This window comes from Candidozyma auris, chromosome 2, assembly GCF_003013715.1.
Source record: "Candidozyma auris chromosome 2, complete sequence".
In the NCBI taxonomy this organism is placed as follows: domain Eukaryota; kingdom Fungi; phylum Ascomycota; class Pichiomycetes; order Serinales; family Metschnikowiaceae; genus Candidozyma; species Candidozyma auris.
The window spans coordinates 2,170,716-2,189,384 of record NC_072813.1 but is presented as its reverse complement, the minus strand read 5'-3'; the positions used below and the strand labels follow the sequence as shown (position 1 = coordinate 2,189,384).

The following is an 18,669-nucleotide window of genomic DNA, read 5'->3' as shown; positions in this document are numbered from 1 at the left end:
GGATGCAGGTCACATTTATGATAGAAACCAAATTACGAAGCGATTCTTCTACCAGTGCTCTCCAGAATTACTAAATGTCATAGCTATAGAAGTTAAAATCAAGCTATTCAAGTGTTCTTCAATGCAAGTGTCGCCTGGGAAGATGGCGTATTTATTCTATGTTCGGCAGACGAAGAACGAATGAAGACAACGGAAGGAAATTCCAGTTTGATTCCATTCACATGTCTGTAACGTTCTAATATTCCCAGTTTCTGTTTTTTTGTCTATCAAGCCAACAAGTAAATGAAGCTCGAAGCGTGAAATGTAATACTTTAGAAACAGCAGTATGTCTACTAAAGCCAGGAAACGCCTCGATAGCAGGTGTCGTGATTGTTATTTTCTAAAACTCCATCGCTCTTAGTCTCTTGCTCCTCAATTTAAAGATTATCTCAACGCTTGTCTTAAACAAGCTGAGAGTAATCCTTCAATATACCCTTCATGTGGGTGTTTGTGATCTTGCCTCTTCTGGCTTTCTTCTGCTTCTTCTCTTGTTGCTTAGGTTTCTTCTTCGCAACATTTGGATCTGCGCCAGTGGGCTTCAATGACTGGTCAACCAACGCCTGGTACAAGTTGTCTGGCTCAGGAATCTTTATCTTGTTCCACATATCAACAAACTCGTCGTCCAACGTCCCAATTTCCCCGCCCAAATTCGCCCACACAAGTCGGGGGGCATTTTCCTTTTTGTTTCTGAGCACCAAGATCTGGTTGCTCTCCTCAAGGCTTTGTATTGCATCCATACACCCGGACCAGCCGTCCTTGAGTTCCTTAACGGGGATTCCCTTGAACGTTGGCTGCAGACGAAGGAAGTTGAGCAAATCGTCGGCGTTGCGTATATTGTGCAACGACATGTACTCCAACGTGTTCGTCCCTTGGTCGTACTTGATCCGGTCAATCTCCTTCAACAACGGGAGAAGCGCCTCCGCCACGTCTGTACCCAAGTAACTTTCCAACTGACCCACGGGAACTGGCTTGTCCTGCTGCTTTATATACTCCACAGCCAAGTGGAGCCTTGTCGAGAGGTGTGACCCAGACATGCTGATGTTCAGCTTATGCTTTTTGCCCGAAAAAGATGAGTCCTGAGCAAAGCGTTTCTTGTCGTTATTTTCATAACTGGTAGTCAGATTCCCATTTTGCTGCGCTTCAGTGGACTGGCTCGGTTTTGGGGTGACTGCTCTTCTGACTGCCACAGAAGGCCCGCTTCTGATTCGTGACTTGAATGCCGAAAGCTGCGACGAGAGATCAGACATTCTGTGTGTTTGGTGTAGTAGTGTAAATGGGAACGGTCAGGTGGTGTCTGGGAAGTTGTATGTGGGTTGTTGAAGGAGAAGCTTGCCTTGAAAAGGAGATCAGTGAGGGTAGATTTTTGCCTCTTGATGTATGAGAATTGCACGGTGTACGGGTGTAGAAGTTGCAAATTCGAAGAGAATAAGGCGTACGCTTACAAAAGGAGATTCAAGAGGTGGTGAATAAGCATGAGGCGGCCATTAGTCTCAGGGCCCATCACAGGGACTCACTGTTTTGCTGTGGGGTTTGTCAGTATGCTATATTACATTACATCAGGTTCAAACAATTATCATGTCAGCAGCACATCACTCGAGGATGACCTTGCCATGATGTTATCATGCCATGAAGTGTGATACAATGACCAGCATCGTCGCAAGACATGGCTCGTGTCGATTGATGGCGGCGGTAGATCAAGCCCTGATGGAAGTAAGCGTGGGTCGTGCATATACCAGTACTCTGGCGGGTCTCCCGTCGCACCAAAAATTCATCGACACTTTCTCGATCTCCTTCTTCTTCTCCAGGATCTCTTGCACCTTCGCCGTCGCCAAGGCATTAACACGGCTCAATTGAGCAGAGCCTAGGCGGTGCTTGTGTGCGGGATTTCCAAGATAAACACATTTTAGTGAAACCAGCTCTAAAACCATCGCTGTTAGAGGTCGCCTGCCCTCAGGGTACGAGCTGATCCATGAAACGGTGATGACCTGAATGTTGGAATATCAGTCTTATTGACTTTCTTTAAAAAGAGATCATAGTTTAGGCAAAGTAGTTCTCTCCCGGTCTTCCCATTCTCATGCGCTCACGAAACATCCTCTCTTCAAATACTGAAAGCAACTCATCATTCAAGATCTTGTGAACAAGCTTCTTACCTTTGGTAGTTTCAAGATCAATCCTTTGCGCCCAGCGGAGGTTTCTGCTCATTCCAGAGTTGCTGAGATCAAGCACCAATGACTTGGATTGTTTGAACTTGGCCTCATCCATATCTTCATCATCGTCTTCGTCGTCAAGAGGCTCAAGAGGAGAGAAGTAGTTGTTCTTAAATAAAAAGTAGTCCTTTCCATCAATTCGTTTTTGTTCAATATCATCTGCAAGAAGGTCCCAAATGAACTGCTTTACCAACCTCAAGTTGATCCAAATCATGCTGCACAAATTTATATTTTGCAAAGTTCCAGCTCTTTTTCGCATGCAATCAAGGATTTCAGCTTCACTGATCGCCTCCAAATGGGCGCTGTTGATCGACTTCAAATTCAAGTCACTCAAAAACACAATTCCATCGCCCTTTGAAAGGTACAGAATATCACGAACCAGTTTTGGGAGGGGCGGGAGCAAGCTATTATACTTGCGAATAGGCTTTGACATTGTTGACATGGAGAAGACTGACGAAGCTGAAGAAGCAAGATCATGCGCTCTGCGAATAGTGGGCTCGCCAGTAAGCAACCCTAGATCTGAGTTTGACATCGGATACAAGCCGTCAATTTTCTCGATCATCGCTTTGGAGAAGTTATTCATGATATCGAAATTTTGGTATTTTTGAGACATCTTGGGCGAAATCATGTAGTCTGTGGAAAGAGACAAGTTGCCGAAATTGACGGAACGCAAGTTGGGGCACAAGTTGACTAAATGAACAATATATCCGATGGGCAAGTCTTTCAGAGACGAGTAGTTCATCAAGAACTTATTGATCTTTGGGTGACTTGAATTTTGAAGAGCCCACGACACATGCCTTTGGTGAGGAGGCTTGCGACCGTCCGGGAGTTCTGGTCTGACAGTGGAGCGTCTTCTTTTCTTGAAGTAGCTCAGAAATTTCCGTTTCTTTGATGGTGGAAACGCACCAGGCGAAGTCACCAGGGTTACTTTGGTCAATGGCGTTGCTGGCAATGGGTGCAAAGTGTACAAGGGATTGTTGGCAAACTTCCAATCACGCCAGCCGGCCCATATGGCCGATATGTCACTAAACTCGTCTTGGTCGGTATCCAGATCTTGATCATCATCGCTCTGGGCTTCCAATTCCCAGTTGCCGGGCCTCAATTGAGACAAGTCAACTTCAAGCACGTGCAGCCCCAAGGCGGAATTGACCCGTAAGTAGGTGATAAACTGGGCGAATCTGTAAGTGGAAGTGAAGGAGACGTTTTGAAACAAGAAGGGCTCGGCCATGCGGTAGAAGGCTTTGCTTGTGAAGAGGCAGTTCTGGTAGGAGGCCTTATCGTTGACAAAATCAAAGATTCGGATTTGGATTTCTTCAGGAAGGTCATTAAAGGTAGCAGGTGGCGGAGAAGGCAGCTTCCTTGCCAGCTGAGCCCTTGCAGGGGAATTGGGTGTAGATACCTTCCCATTGACGCTGGGCACTTTCCGCAGAAGCAACGACGCCCTCATGGAGACATCCGAGAGCAACAGCTTATACTTCATCTTAAAAGAGGAGCGTCTGATCTGCGGAAGCTGGTAGCCCAGTAAGATCTTGGACAAGTCCAGCTGGGACAAGTGGACAAACAGGTGGGTTCTGTAATCATACTGAGCGTTTGGGTCGACGAGAGACCGATACGGGGGGAGGTGTTTGCGGAACTCCACTTCCATCAAAAATGTTGTGCTGTGGGCGATTCAAGCGCTAGGCGGAACAGGCAAGACAGGTTTCTAGCTTGATAGGTGGAAAAGTTGAAAGGTAGTGCTGGAGATGGGAGTTGAAACAAGGGATAAAACAGGGATCCAGCGACGTCAATAAATAGGCAGCAGAAGTACAATATAATACAACAAGCAAAGAATCAGTGCTGTTCAAAGATCAGCAAGAAAAAAAAACAACAACAACAACAAGAAAATATAAAAAAAAATGTGACAGATTTCCCACAAGGGCAAGGAGAGGGGGGATATATAAGCGTTTGCTTCCTCGAACAGTATTGTGATAGATGCAAGCCGCAGGTGCGTCTGACGGTGCACAAGACACTGGGCACTGCTGTGGGCAACAGGCGAGGAAATCAGCCTCCTAGGGGAGACCGTCAGGAGCCCACGAGACCAAGGAAACGCCATGAAAGAAAATGCACAAATTCACAGAACAAGAGACCAGTCACGTGGATAGTTCACATTTAGAGCTCAATTCCACCGCCACTTTACAACAAATCCAAACTTTCCTCGCCAATGTTCATAAAAGTGCGAGGGTATAAAAGTGTTTGGCTCTTGGCCAAGGCGCCTGCTCTCGTCGCACCCACTGCAGGCGAGGTGAGTCGCTTTCTCGCCCCAGCTTAGTGCCCCTATCGCGCGAGCCAGGGCGGTGTTAGAGAGTTGGCCCAGTGGGCACGGCAGGAAAAGAAACTTTTAGGGAGTGGTGGAGAGCGACAGTAAGGAAAAAAAAAATAGAGAGCGGAGGACGGAGGACTCGAGTAAAACTTGCAATTTCGGAACAATTCGGTGGATGCGGTGCCGAGTGGGGAGTGGCCCTGGCGCCGACGAGGCGGTGAGATCGCTGGGCATAGGGGCAGAGGCAGTGAGACCACTGAGGGTCTGGCGGTAGCGACGCAGCAGTGAGGAAGTTGTGAGGCGACTGCGGGAGGGAGGCTACAAGGGGACTTTGTGATGTTACAGTTGTGGGTCTGGTGATTAGAAATTAACTTGTGTGATTTTGTTTCGTGGAATATTTGCATCTTCCACTTTTTTTTTTTTAATTTTTTTTAATTTTTTTTAATTTTTTTTTTTTTTTTTCTAGTTGTTGTCTAGTTTGATCTTTTGTGCTTGCGCTTAGATGTTGCGTAGGCAGTTGCGATCGCTGTTGCTTTTATTTGCTCCAATTGCTCTGGTCGCCTGCGCTAGTGCGAATCGGTTCTACCCGATTTGGGAAGAACCTGACTACGCACGGCTCCAGTAGAGAAGTGGAATTTGAGTATTTTTATTGAAGATTTTTGCTCTTGCAGGTCAAGAAACAGCGCATTGGATTAATCATGAGCGCTTCTAGTAACCTCTTGAAATTTGATCTTGGGCTCTTAGCAGTGGTCCCCATTTATTGATAGTTAAGTATATAGATATTAACTTTTGATGGCACCGATAAGACACCGTCTTCTTGCTAGTTATACCAGTGCACTAAATTAATGGAAAACTAGAAGATTTTTGCCGTTTCACCACCTTGGTCAATCTTGATGCGTTGAACTCGAGTCATTAACTCGCAGACCAATGGGCTTTAATAATTTTCATTGTGATGCTTCACTGAGACGTGCTAAGCGTAGTTGCAACTATCATAACATTTACGATCTTGAAGTGGTGATGGCTGTTGAACTCCAGTTACTCTTCTCAATGTGTCCATCGCCTAGTGTAAGAGAGCCTATCGATGGAAGGACTTCCTTTTAAAAAGTACTCGTTGTGGACGCAGATGTTTTACTATTGCTGTGTTTAGGCCCTGGCTGGTAGATGTCAATCTTTATGTTTAAATTCGAAACAGGCTCTCGGGTTCAAGGACCGCAGTACCTACAGAGACCACGTTTTTTAGTACTTGTTCCACTATTTCGCAGTCTAAACACATTTCACTGTCATGATGGATGATATGTCAAATACGAAGGTGGATTCCAAATCAAATATGTTACACATCTACCTCAAATTATCTATATTGAAAGGAAAGTAATATTTGAGACCCATAAAAATTTTATTGCCAGGTTGGTTTAGGCTGCTAGAGATTGAAAAAATAAAGCAAGCCAGGTACTTGTCCTATTCTTGAGTAACTTCGCCATTCGTTTGGTTTCACATTCGGGTTGGAAAATTGCCACGCAATCATAACTCCAATAGACCAACTAGATGATTTGCGCCACTCGCTTGAACGCCATTGTGTAGAGCGAGAACGAGCTTATGGTCATTTTGCCAACGAAACTCTAAAACTCGAGGGCAAGTCTCACCATTAAGACGGAGTGATTAATAAGTAAGACTTTCAGACCTGATTAGGAACTAGATTCTAGTCTGGTTCTGTTTCAATGACTGCACCTGCTCTCACCATTGTCAGATCTACTAGAAGAAAGCTCCATGATAGGCTATCACATACGTTTAAATTGATACATATTGCAGAATGTGCTTACCGGATATTCGGGCCATAAGTTCACCAATTTTGAGACGTGAGTTGACAAATCAACTTGGCTCCTTTTTTTTTTTTTTTTTTCCTTTTTTGTTTTTTTAATTTTTCTTTTCCTTTGGCAGGGTTCGTTTCTTTTACACTCTTCCAACTTCTTCTTCAAGTAAACACGTAAAACTTTCTTGGGCAAATGCTTCAAAACATTTGAATTGACGACCTCTATTGAGAAAAATTGCTTCTACGTTCAATCGGCCAGTAGCAGCCAGCTCCATTTTCCCTACTTCCAGATTTTCGGATTCCTGTCTCCACGTAATCCAAATAAATCATGAATAAGATAACTCGTTAAAAGTTTAACTCAACTCAACCAATTTTATTGAAATAGCCGTAAGAGGTTACCATTTGAAATAGGTGTTGTTGACGCTGTCTGCGCAACCTCTGAAACTTGAGGCTCAACAAGCTTACGGCGTCGAAGTATAATGTATAAAAATGGAAGAAGATGTAGAGTCTTACATGATGCACTTATGCCCTAAATGCCGACATCTCGCTTTGCATCAGTTGGATATTGAAGGGCATATATCTCATCTGCGGGTCAGAAGCGAAAACCATCGCTTAACTGCTTTGTTCAAGACGCGATGGACGCAGACTGAAGCTATAAGCGAAATATTGAGAGGGCAAATTTGTTTGCTAAAAGAATCTATCTCATTCTATGAATGCGATGGACCAATAAGGTCATATTTCGTCAAAGCCCTTTACCATCCAAAGTTCTCTTCAACCTCATAGTTCTTCTGCGATTAGTCTTAGGTTGCTAGTTACGTCTCAAAAGACACACATTTACGCTGTTTTGGAAAGCTTAAGTTGCAAAGAAACGTCGCCCAACATCCTGCCATAGCCACCAACAAAAACTTCCTTGAACGAAATGGCACCGTGGTTATGGGGCCCTGATTGAGGACAAACGGCACGCAGATACTAATTACGTAAACTTTCTAAAGTAATCTCGCTAAATGCAACAGCAACAAGAAGTATAAAAATTATTCAACCGCCTTGCCTATATCATAATTTCAATGATAACAAAGTTGCGCATTAAGCTCGAGTAGCACCTTACACCGCACCTATCTACGGCAATTTAACACTCTGCTCTAGGCTTCAGTCAATCCTGTCTGAGAATGTGGGTGGGAATTTTGTGTAGCCAGTGAAGAAGGTGGAGCTACTTAAGAGCTTCTGCAGAAGAGACTTAATTCCAGTTTTCCACGGAAAACAGCAGTAAAGATGCATCGAAGTCTAGAAAATGGACTGAACATTGAGCGCAATATACGAAACATCGGGAAAAAAAGTGGTTCGTTACGTGCTTCAAAATGGAGCAGGGCTCGATTCGTTATGCTTAACGGAATTAGTTCAACGGTCAAAGATTCATGTCAAATTCAATCTGCACTGCCAACATCTTTGACAGAGCAACATCAATCACTCCTTACCCACTCTGCTCTGAAAAAAAAAAAAAAAATTGTTCTTGAGAGTTTGCCCACCAAGCATGGAAGCTGCAGACGTGGTTTACCTCAAGCAACAGAGGGATCCCCGCATCCTGGGGTTGACAGAAGGGCTAGTTGCGAGCCATGGAGAAATCTCCCAGTGACGTAGTATGCTATTGTCCTAGAACAGGTTGCCGAAATTCCGTAATCCTTGGATGGAACAAACGTTGCATGGAGGGACCGAAGCGATCTTCTTGCTTGAATGTACCAGGTATTATCTGAAGAAGGAAGTGAGCCGACGGCTGGTTTTGTGGTTCTTGAGGAAAACCAAAAAGGGACTTTCATGTCGCCGACTGCTTTATGAAAGTCGCTGCCTGTTTTTGTAATTTGGTTATCGCAGGTAATGAACACAGTACCCGAGGCGATGAGGAGGAGGATTCGAGTCATGGGATGATATTGCCCAATCATATTTCATAAGCAGGCCAGTAGCGTCGGTGAATTTTTTTTCATCCGATTTGAAGCTACAGCAGAGCAAATGAACATATAGCCAGCGGAGCGGATATGCTATCCTGTTGACATTTTGTTGAACAGAATTACCGGCGAGTTCTCTCTTAGAACTAAATCATCGGTGAAATGATATATAACTCCAACGAGTGTGCTTTTCCCAAAAAAAAAAAGGACACATTGAGCTGAGGCCCCAAAACTGGGAATACGAGGGTACGACGGGAACAACCAAGAAGAAAGCCAATGACTCGTTTCGGAGTTCGGCCAGCATCATAGCATTCACTCCTGAGGCAAGAGCTGACCATACTGAAAAGTCTATCTGGCGCAGTTGTTTTTAAATTGCAGCCAACGCAGATCAAAAAGCTTGATTTCCAGGGGCAACAATGCCAGCGGTTGTTTTATTTTTACCGTCCAGTGATAGAGGCGTCAACAATATCAAGGTGCTGTGTTGAAGTCAAATTTGTCTATCTATAGCGCTACGATTCAACCACCACACCCCAAAAAGGAAGGCTGAAGTACAATTTTATACACCGCTAGCGAGCCAATCACTTGCGAGGTGATCTTCAGAGTCCAATTCTTTGAATTGTACGGTTTTTCTGCAATCACCATACGAGGCATCAATCGCCAGAGAAAAGGGCCAACCAGCCATGATGTAATTGGCTTAGATCAATTTTAGCGCTATCCCAGCCACCGTCATGGCCGATCTCTCGAGTCTCAGCTACTTTCAAAGTGATCCATGTCTACCGCTACAAGCGCCAGGGGAAAAAGGGGAAAGACTAAAGAAAAATGACTTCATGCAAATGACGACAAACCACGCTCTCTGACACCACAGATTCATCTAAAACCTAAAGTAAAACTTCCTCTCCAGCAATTGAGCAAAAACTCCTTTTTCTCCTTTCCTTCTGCTCTTCCCCTCCTCGAATCTTTTGATTTTGCCTATCTTGACGGCGTCGGCTCTATGGCCGCGAGAAAGTCGGCCCATTTTTCGCTCTCGCGGTGGAAAAGTCGATCCCGCCTGGCTGCAAAATGATCTAGTTGAGAAGATGACAATGGAACAATATACGATAAAACAAAGAAAACAAAGAGAAAAAATATTCACAGTGGTTTTTTCTATAAACGTCATCTCGGAAACCGCCTCCGTCACCCTGGGGAAAAATGGGCCCAGGGGTAGTCGAGAGCGTTTGTCGTGCCTTTTGCTTGCAAAATGACTTTTCTCAGAGCCAGCTCACGTGTGTTAAGGTTTATGAGAGGCACGGCGCCGAATTATTGACGCCAGATTGACTTTGCCAAAGTGCTTTTATGTTTGAGAAAGGGGGAGGCTTACTGGGTTCTGAGGTGCTTGTGGCCGCTGGAGAAATCAAGTCAATTACGATTCTGTAGGCATTGAGTGGGAGCATAAAAATAGAAGAATAGTTCGAGTGGCTGCTTTCACAGCCTCTGGAGGTAGTTGCCTCTTTCTGTTCGTTATTCCGCTCTTTCTTGATCAATGGCCTTGACTGGTGGCTTTAATCGCAATTGCCTGTTTGGTCACCACCACGATTAGGTTTTCGCCCTGGTGATTTTTAAGATACAATAAAGTTTAGTAGAGAAGAAGAAGATTTAGTTTTTTCAGGACAGCACCAAAAACAAAAAAAGGGGGCGACCTAAATTTGGATGTAGTTACGTGTGGTGGCTATTTACGGTTACCTCTCGAGTGGGTTGGAGCTCCGAAACGGCATAATCAAAACGAACGCCTTGCAGGTGGTAGTCTAGGAAGCTAGAGGCTACAAGGGTGGAGATATGATGGAACTGGAGAATATGGGAGATACATAGCAAAATGTGAATATCAAGATGGAAACCAAGCTACAAGGAGAGTTTCTGGAAATGGGGCTGCTGAGAGTGCCATGCTTACGTAAAGCGCTGGCACTAGCTTACGTAATCTTCTTCCACCACACCATTTTCCAACCTGATTTGCTTCCTCCCAGTGGCTTCCACGTCCCTCCCCCTTGGTTCCTGGGGGTTGCGCCAAGTGCACACTTTGCGAACTGACCATGCTCACTCAAAAGAGGACCAGGACAAATAGAGTTTTCCGCATGAGAGAGCTCTCAGGAACCTTCTTCTTTAGAAACCTTTTTGGCAGGATTAAACTTCGATTTTCAAAGCCAATTTACTCGAAAACATAGCACTTGGAAACCCGAGTGGACCATGCAAGCTCCGTACACCACGCTGTCACATCTTCGAAAATACACGCTTTTGAACCATCCACTTTTCCCCTCCTCGCCACAGAAGCCTCGAATTTCTTAGAACGTCTTAGGCAGAAGGATTCTGGAAGTGAGCTAGAAAGCCAACGACTGGTGTACGGGTGTTCCGGTGGTTCCCGGGAGGTGTCTCATTGGCTGCAAATCCTAGACCCTGATCTCCAGTATGGCGAAATCCACGACATAGCACCATTTCTCGAGGCATGAGTGGTGCTGCAAGCAAAGACCCTTTAGGCACTCATGCGTAGGAGGTGCAGCAGAGGTCAATGCGCAGACTGCACCGCAATTTCCCGGGGTTGCACACAGGTCAAAGCTCTAAGTGCCATTACCCTAGCAGCAGTTTGAGCAAGATGACACGTAAAACTGGCATCCTCGGAGTGACAACTGGAAGTTTTATGAGGGAATTGATAACATTGGTCACTGTTCTCAGGGCTTAGCATTGTGTGAATCCTGTGGGGAGGCGCGGAGGGGGGAAGTGGTGCTGCAGTGGCATGCGCGCGCCGCATGCGGCCACATCACACCCTGTGCGTCTGTGCAGCAGTCCGCATGGCAGCATGCGTTGGATCACCCAGCAGCAGCGGGCTTGTGCTCCTAACCAACACATGGACCCACCGCTCCTAGTAAAAAAAAAGGAAAAAAGAAAAGTAAGAGAATCAACACTCCCCTGCTATTTATCCGAGGAACATAAACGGAAGCAACAAGTGCAGAAGGGCCCTAGACAGCGTCTCTCGAATCTGCTTTTTCCTCTTTTGTCTAAGCGCCCCCTCCCCACACAAATTCACCCATCTTTACCTCCCTCTCGTCACCCAGCCATCTTATCGTTCCATCGGAACAAGCCGCACCCAAACCCTAGCCCCAGTATAACTATTTAAGCTTTCCTCTCTTCCCACAAAAAAAGCTTCCAACCTCTATTTCCCCACTGCATACACTCCCTATCTTGTTCCAAGGCCCATATAAGCCGCTGAATTCACACCCCCAGAGAACTAATATCTAATCTTTAATTATTTTTTTTTTTTCAAAATCCCCTACTAATCCAGCATCTGTTCCGCTGTGTGTTTTGTTTCCCTGCGCTTCGTTTTCCCACCCTCTTGTGGTCATCACGTTACCCTTGCCCCAGGCATCATTTTGCACCCAAAAGCTTTCTTCAACCTAGAACCTTGTTTCCATGATCAGGCGCCTTGCAAAATCTAAGTATATATTGGCATAGTTTAAGCAAGTCACTCTAGGTTGGGAATCTACTACTTTCTAGTTACTTTGACCCCATCCATCCTCAACCTTCCACACAAACTTCCTCGCATGTCCTTGACTCCCACCTACTCAGGGTACATTGGCCTGACCAAGGACGCCGTGCTAGTGATCCAAGGCGTGCTCAACCAGGAACTCAATTCTGTCCACAGAAGGCCCCACGAAAGAGAACGCGCCGAATTGATCCGCCTGGGCCATGTTTTCGTGTTCATCGAGGAGCAGCTGGGCATCAAGCGCTGGACTGATGGAGTGGCCTGGTCGCCGTCGAGAATCTTGGGCCGGTTTTTAGTTTACCGAGAATTGGACCGGGGCGCCATGGGTGACGATAAGAGAAGGCGAAAACGGTCGGTTGCAAAAGCGGCAGCAGCGGCTGCGGCAGCAGGCGGCCATAGCCCCCAGTTGAACTTGCTGGCCCACGGCTCTCCCAGTAATCCATACATTTCGCTGCCTTCGACGTCGACGTCAACGTCGGGCTCTTCTTTTTATCCCGACTACGGCCTCATCAAAAAAACGCTTTCTGTCGCCACCACAGCGAAAAACATCAAACAAACCGTCCACTTGGTGTCGTACTACCTGGCGGGGGACGTTCTCCTGGGCAAATTGTCCCGGCCTTCTCATACAAACCTCCAGTTCATGCCTATATCCCCCGACTTGTGGGACGCCGTGCAAAAGCTGCTGTTGGGCGGAAAAATCCCCATCGAGGACGAAGCCCTGTATTTCTTGGACTCCAACTATCAACTCCAAAACATGCTGGTGCTCATGAGAGACAGACAGCAGCTGGTTCTGCTGCCGGGCCAAAGACCGCTGTCTCTGCCCTTTCACCACCCGCAGCCGCCGCCAGCTGCCTACCAGTCCCACACGCAGCCTCTCCAGCCACATCAACAGCCTCATCACTTCCCGCAGAATTTTCCCCAGAGCTACCCGCCTCAGCAGCCGCTCAACTCTTCCTACTCCCAGCTATTCCCTCCCAAAGTGCCTCTGGTGCTCCCCAATCCTTATCATACTGACTACGTTCCTCTTCACCACGACGAGAACAAACCGCCTCCGCCCCCCACGGATCAGACCAGCAACCAAAGCAGCATCTCGGGTCCTGTCAGTGGGCCTAGCAGCATTTCTGGGCCTGCACTGGCTCCGTATCCATATTTTAATGTGGCCAACCCCAACCCTCCCATGGGTGAGCAGTACTCCTTGACTCCACAGCCCCAGTCCTTGCCGCCTTATCAGAACTTGTACAACCAAAGCTACTCGTATCAGGTGCCTCCAGTGCAAAGGAGACCTGACACGGAGGTGTTTCAGCAGGACGAGCACTACGGGTACATTGACTCCACAAAAGAGAGACAGGATGATAGAATATTTCGATTATCGTAAGGGGGGTCTTTGGCTCTATTTCGTCGTACATAATGTGCTATGCGTTGGTTTGCTCCATTCACTGTTGTTCCATGCATCTCACCGTCGATATAATCTATTGCCTTCGTGTCATAATCTCCACATCCCAAATTAAAAAAATAATGACAACAAACAGTTGCCTCATTGGGCTTGACTTGCGAAGCATCTACCGCTACGTTAATGAAACGTTGGTATTGTAGTTTATTCATGCATTGAGCTACTTTGCTTTTGATGTTATTTTAATACACTCGATAAATCTCATAAATAGATAGTTCGGCGTTGGTGTTTCCGAATAGATGATGCAGTATATACTATAGTTGCTGGGATTTCTGTTTCAAGGACCCCGGTCTGAAACGAGGGACCCTGACGTTTCCTGAAGAAGTTTCCTTGTATTTTTTTTTGGGCTCATATGCGGGCAAAGCTCTTCAGGACTGACGGTAGCAAATATAAAGGCTCGTCGATTTACGAGTAGAATCAAGCTCGACATGGTACCGGTTGAAAATCAACTTGAAGCTAGCTCTCTGAGGTTGCTTGCAGTGATTCATCATCTTTGTGTATGGCAAGACGCCAAATACACCCAAATTTTTTTTCCTCCCACGAGTCTCGAGGCAGGGATTTTAAGCATAGACAGAATTTATCCAGCCTTATCAAATGACAAAAGCGTGAGGCTTTGGGGAGGTCACAGACAGAGAGAAATCACAATATTTGGTGTGGCACGATGCCCAACCTTTACGCACAGAGTCACCAAGCGGATAGTTCGATTAGCAAGCACCCAAAAAACATCAGGAAGTCCAGAATCCATAGCAAAGACTTTTAAAATTCAATTGACACAGTAAGCAAAACCCAAATAAACATGGCTTGGCTGTCCGTGCTTGTCGTTTTTCTTCAAACATTTAGGCGCGTAGAAACTCTATAAGTATAAAGGAAACATTACTGGATTTCTTGAGCCTCGATGCCTGCAAGGAACATGCGTGTATCTCCTGCACGTAATGCATCGATTGCATGAGGATTCCTGCATCGCGCGAGGAACCATATTCTTTTCTCACCACTTTTTCTAAAATGTAGTTTGTTGCCAGGGTCCACCCACGGGCCGTATGCAGGGAATAGCCTGGTCCCCAGGATGTCCTTTTTATCATTCCTGACCCGATTCTTGATTTTTCCGCCACTCGAGTAATGGTGCTAGCTCCTCGATTCGCCCACTTTCTTCCTTGATGAACTTGTGCTCTAGAAGGTCATCGGTGTTTCCTCTCGACAGAGGATTGAGACACAAACAAACCGACAAAAAGTTTCTCATTTTCTGGCTTGAAGCTCCAGGGTTCTTTAATTGCGGTGTGCCGTTTGTTGCAATAAGATAAAGTGCCTTCAATGGTTCCTCGTTCAAGTATGGAGGCTCACCTTCGATCATCTCGATCAACATGATACCCAAGGACCAAATGTCTATCTTTTCGTCGTACTCCCTTTGTTTAACAACCTCGGGGGCCATCCAGTACGGTGTTCCGACCATTGTGGCTCGCTTGCTTCTTTGGTCGGTCAATTTAGCACAGAAACCGAAATCTGTGATTTTCACATTTCCCTTAGAATCAAGTAAAACATTATCTGATTTTATGTCTCTGTGTATGATATGCTTTCTGTGTAAGAAGCGTAATCCCTTGAGTGTTTCTTTGCAAATGGTTGCAATCTGATGCTCGTTAAGTTTGCCTTCATTGTTCTCAATAATTTCTGTCAAGGAACCGCCCTCCATGTACTCCATGATCACCAAAAGATCGCTGGAGCCCCTCAAGTACGAGTCCAAAAAGTTGACAATATTGTCATGCTGTGAGTCCTTCATCACCAAAATCTCGTTGATGATCAATTCTTTGCGTGGTTGTACTTTAAGGTCCATCTGCTTGATTGCAACCTTTTTCCCTCTTTCTCCTGGTATGAGAGATTCAGCAAGGTAGACTTCTCCAGAGGCACCTTGACCAGCCTTGGAGATGATGCGGAATAACGTCGAAGGGTCCTTGTTATTAACGACTGTCTTCAACTTGGCAATCACTTGTCTCTCATTGAGCTGTTCACGTTCCTTCTTTATTTGTTTAGTTGTTTTCCCAGAGCCACCTGGGCCAGCAGCTGGCTTGATTTGGGTTTTCTGTGCCTTTGGGTCAACGGTACGTGGAGGCACATTTTCGGATTTTTGTGTCTCGTGTGCTGGCTTCAACTTGAGAGGCTTAAGATCTGGAACATCGTCGTGGTACTTTTTATGCTGGTCTACTTTCGCCAAAGTATGCTTGACATGGTCAGAGTGTACCTTGACGTCAGGGTGGACGTTACGAGGTAACAGTGGGGGCGCCTGCTTTGGTGCTTGGGTGCTAGGTCCCAAGCTGGAAATTCTCGAAACTTTATTCTCAGCATGGCTTGGCAGCTGGTCGCTGGTCAATGGAGGGTGTTTGCGTGAAGGTACTTGGCTTTGATTTTGATATGGCTGAGGTGCCTCCCGTTGAGGCTGCAAGGGAGGTTGTTTCTGTGGCTGGCCAGGAACGGGAGGAGCACGTCTAGCGGGGATTAAGCTTCCAGGTCCCGCCTTCTTTGGGAGAGATTCATCACTCTTTGGCGTTTGTGCATGCATTAAGTTCATTAGAGGCGAGGCATTGTCCTTCTTCTGTGTGGTATGGTAAGGGGCTGGTGGTTTTGGGGCAGCTCGGGTGGGCTTAAAGTCTTTCTGCTGGATGTCGTGCTGAGTAGACGAGGACTTGGGAACTGGGTGTTTTGTCCATTCCTGGAAGTTCAAGCTTCCCTGGCCCGAATTTAAAGCCGGGGATGCAACGGGAGTATTAGCGTTGGACCCATTGATGTCTGAATAGAATTCCAAAACCTCGATGACGGCAACTGGGTCTTTTTTCCAGTCTTCGTTGGTGATTGCAGAGTTCAGAAGCATGCTCTTCCACGCCTCAGGCAATCCAGTGAAGTTTCCACTGGCAGGGTCAAAACCCACATGAACTTTGTGGGTGAAGTTGATAGGATTAGATACACCCAGAGCCCCACTTATAGTAGACGAGCCGCCATTACCAATGTTTATCAAGGGGCACTTAGTAGCGAAGGTATCAAGCCAGTCGTGATACTCTGTGTTGCTTCTGATGGAGACCAAGAGGGTATTGGCATTGTTTTTCGGCACAATCTCGATGATGGGGTAAGAGTTGACCTTATTCGAGCCGGAATTGGACTTCAAGTTGATGGCGCCAATCAAGTTCAACGGAAACAGCATATCCAAGTCCTTGGGCTGCGACATGTCCGCAGAAGGCTCCAGCTTGTAGAAGTTAAGGGTTCTGTCGCTGATCACCATAAACCGCTTATTCCAGCGGAACGCTGTGAATGTGTCCTCCTTCAAATGCACCCAGCCCGCCTGGCGTCTATTGGAGAGGTTCCAGGTGACCCCCAGCGAGGCAGAAGTGCCTGGGGGCGGAGGAGCTCGACGGTGGTTCTTCAAGTCTGAGGTGTAGATCGACGTCATGGCCAATTGAAGTGGAATTGACGAAGCTAAGGGGATGTCTCTTCGAAGAGAGTGATTCGTAGAATATGAAACAAGATAATGCAGCGAATGGACGATGAGGTGGGGGGAATTTGACTAGATCGAGAAGATTTCACGGACAATTCCTTTTCTTTTGTCTTTTTGGATGTAGAAATCTCCCCAGTAACGAAAGTTGACTGACTTCCTTTCTGTCTATTTCGAAGATGTGGATCCCGAGACGAGAAACAAAAATATCTTTGATTGAAAAAGCCGAGTGGAGCGCGTCGCGGCTCCCAAACAAGAAATATGTGTTTCGCAAGGAGGCAGAAAGAAGGATGATGGTTCTCGAGAAAAAAGGATCAATTTTGGGTGTTACGAAGAAAAGTGCCTCCGAAAGTTGGCCCGGAGATTTGAATGGTCCAATAAAATGTGGCTAAGTTCGAAGTAAACTTGTGTGAATCTTATGGGCCTTCTCGTCTTTTAGTGCGTTTTGCAACCGCTTCTCTGCCGTGTACATTCTCGGCGCAGCCACGAGGTACACGGCCAGCATAGTGAAGAACTAAAGATGGTTGGAAAATCGAAGAAAAGTTAGAGACAGACATTTATTAGATGACTTGGGTGTTTAATTAGTTTTTGCTTTTCTTTTGTATCCTTCTTTTATTTTTCCTTATTCTTGTTTTTCTCTCTCTTTTAGAGGTGATCAATATAGTCATTCTACTGGGTGCTCTTTTCTGTTCGCAGCATGTGCTTAGACACTACATGAAAAAGTGGGGGGCGACCAAAGACATATTCAGTGTGGGAGAAGTACTTGTATAATGGAAACTAGCGATCAGATCCTCTGTAGATATCGATCGTGTACATGAATTTTCAATATTCTCCACATGTTTAGGGCTTCTCCTGTGTTTCACATTGGTTCCAAGACCTTAAAGTCGGTCGTCCATAAAGATCTCGAGTAGCTCTATGTTGCAAGTCTTCTACAACAGAGTTGACGATGCTAATAATACCACCTTGAAATGCTGACGATTTTGAGGCGGAAGTAGTCATTTCCTTGAGATGCTTCTCTTATCTACTTCCACCGGTGAGATCCTCAAAAAGCCGCTTAAACAATTGTCCCTATTTAGCTATTCACGATCGACAATCCTTCTAAAAAGATATTTCGGCTATCTAATGAGGAATTCTTTATCGTTTGAATACACGTTGTAGTTAATGAACGGAAATTACATGCATCTCGAGAACACAAGACGTAGCCCGAGCGAACTTTCTTCAGAAAATTCGACAATGACGTGTGCCGAGAAACAAGCGGTTAAAATCGAATTTATGACCTAGATTCTCGTGTTCCACAAAACCTCCTTCAAGTAAAACTTGAATGCAAAGTACACAAAGGTCTAAATAAAAGGTACGCAAACTTAGTCTTTCCAACTGCATCAATGGTTCGTTATGATCTCGCTTGCTATTAAAAATTAGCTCTTACCGGGCAAACTTTATAGCCGCAAGTTTAAATTTTATCCAGCGTCTTTTGCCACAAGTATAGACGATCATTCAAACACTGCAAACGATGTCGCTTCTCTCAGAAGACTCTTCGCAAGGAAGTTTTTACGAAAGCTGCCTTCACAAGAATTTTATCTTAAAAATTTTTTGGGTGAATTCTTGTATGAATTGATAAGTATCCTGACGGTATTTTCCGTCACGATAATTACGGAAAAATCTTCACCACCCAAGAGAGCGAACAAGGAAGCTGATCACGCAAATGAAGATCCGCTTTGGTGCCCTTTTGTCTTTGTTATTAATTTTTAATAAATTTATATAAACCGGAAATAAGAGTCGAAAGTGGGCAAATTGAGTATGAACAATGCTGTTGTAAACGACAGAATGGAATTTATCGTACATTCAGTATCAGACGATCGACGCCTATTGTTTGCAATTTGCGTTGTCAATACCATTTGTGTGAACTTCACGAACAATGCAGACTTTCGTGCTCCTACGCTTTTACCAAAG

General features: G+C 45.6%; 4 protein-coding genes across 4 annotated transcripts; 1 reads left to right on the top strand and 3 right to left on the bottom strand. All coding sequences in view use genetic code 12, as the record gives it.

Annotated features, from left to right (window-relative positions):
• Positions 1 to 440: 440 nt before the first annotated feature.
• Positions 441 to 1,286, bottom strand: CJI96_0002453 (transcription factor TFIIE subunit TFA2; the record flags this gene model as incomplete). The annotated part of the gene is made up of 1 exon (XM_029035972.2): positions 441 to 1,286. The coding sequence occupies one exon, from the start codon at positions 1,284 to 1,286 to the stop codon at positions 441 to 443; it is 846 nt and encodes a 281-aa protein (XP_028891214.1).
• A 790-nt stretch (positions 1,287 to 2,076) lies between these two features.
• On the bottom strand, positions 2,077 to 3,891 carry CJI96_0002452 (uncharacterized protein; the record flags this gene model as incomplete). Its single annotated transcript, XM_029035971.2, has 1 exon — positions 2,077 to 3,891. One exon carries the CDS (start codon positions 3,889 to 3,891, stop codon positions 2,077 to 2,079), a length of 1,815 nt encoding a protein of 604 aa, XP_028891213.2.
• Positions 3,892 to 11,855: 7,964 nt separating this feature from the next.
• WOR1 (transcription factor WOR1) lies at positions 11,856 to 13,172 on the top strand (the record flags this gene model as incomplete). The annotated part of the gene is made up of 1 exon (XM_029035970.2): positions 11,856 to 13,172. The coding sequence occupies one exon, from the start codon at positions 11,856 to 11,858 to the stop codon at positions 13,170 to 13,172; it is 1,317 nt and encodes a 438-aa protein (XP_028891212.1).
• A 1,150-nt stretch (positions 13,173 to 14,322) lies between these two features.
• Positions 14,323 to 16,677, bottom strand: CLA4 (serine/threonine protein kinase CLA4; the record flags this gene model as incomplete). The annotated part of the gene is made up of 1 exon (XM_029035969.1): positions 14,323 to 16,677. The coding sequence occupies one exon, from the start codon at positions 16,675 to 16,677 to the stop codon at positions 14,323 to 14,325; it is 2,355 nt and encodes a 784-aa protein (XP_028891211.1).
• Positions 16,678 to 18,669: the final 1,992 nt, after the last annotated feature.